The sequence below is a fragment of the Crocuta crocuta genome, unplaced genomic scaffold (genome assembly GCF_008692635.1).
Source record: "Crocuta crocuta isolate KB4526 unplaced genomic scaffold, BGI_CrCroc_1.0 scaffold675, whole genome shotgun sequence".
Classification (NCBI taxonomy): Eukaryota; Metazoa; Chordata; class Mammalia; order Carnivora; family Hyaenidae; genus Crocuta; species Crocuta crocuta.
Window position 1 is genome coordinate 2,272,185 of NW_027528796.1, and position 692 is coordinate 2,272,876.

The following is a 692-nucleotide window of genomic DNA, read 5'->3' on the forward strand; positions in this document are numbered from 1 at the left end:
CGGGTGCACTCACGGCTCCACAGGGAGTAGGCGAGGCGGCAGTTGAGCCTGCGGTACAGCTGTTTGCTCAGGGGCCACAGGACCAGCGTGCACAGCTGGATGGAGTTGATGAGGAGCCCGCTGACCACGAACACGAACCCGATGAGGAGGTGCACCACGAACTGGGTCTTCAGGTAGGCCAGCACGCCCATGGTCGCCGCTCAGTAGCGAGTGCAGGGCCCGTCAGCGAGAACAGCCGTCCTGGAAAGGACAGGGGGCGGCGGTCAGGAAGGTGCGGGGGCCCAGGGCCGCAGGCCCGGGAGACACCCGCGGTGCCCATGGCAGAGCCCCGACCTGGGGCCCGACCCTGCGCCCCCCCAGCAGCCCACCCACACCACACCCCGAGAGCCCTCCTTCTAGGAGTGACACGTGGGGAGACCTGATGAACTGACACACAGGTCACGCCTACGTCACACACACTCATACCGGGTGTATACACATGCGCACACCACACGTACACACCACACGTGCACACACACACATGTACACACACCACACGTGCACAAACACCACACATGCACACACCACACGTGCACATACACACCATATATACTACACACACAACACACATACACACCTACATGCTACATGCATCACACCACACACACACACACGTATGCACACACCACACACACACACCCCCCCCCCCCCAC

At 62.1% G+C, this 692-nt stretch overlaps 1 protein-coding gene across 1 annotated transcript in view; it reads right to left on the reverse strand.

The window, feature by feature from the left end:
- AGPAT3 (1-acylglycerol-3-phosphate O-acyltransferase 3) overlaps nt 1-692 on the reverse strand; it is a 19,371-nt gene that overhangs the window by 14,872 nt on the left and 3,807 nt on the right. The window contains exon 2 of the mRNA XM_077755435.1: nt 14-240. Coding sequence (XP_077611561.1) covers nt 14-191 — 178 coding nt within the window. The 5' untranslated portion in view covers nt 192-240. The remainder of the gene's footprint in view (nt 1-13; nt 241-692) is intronic.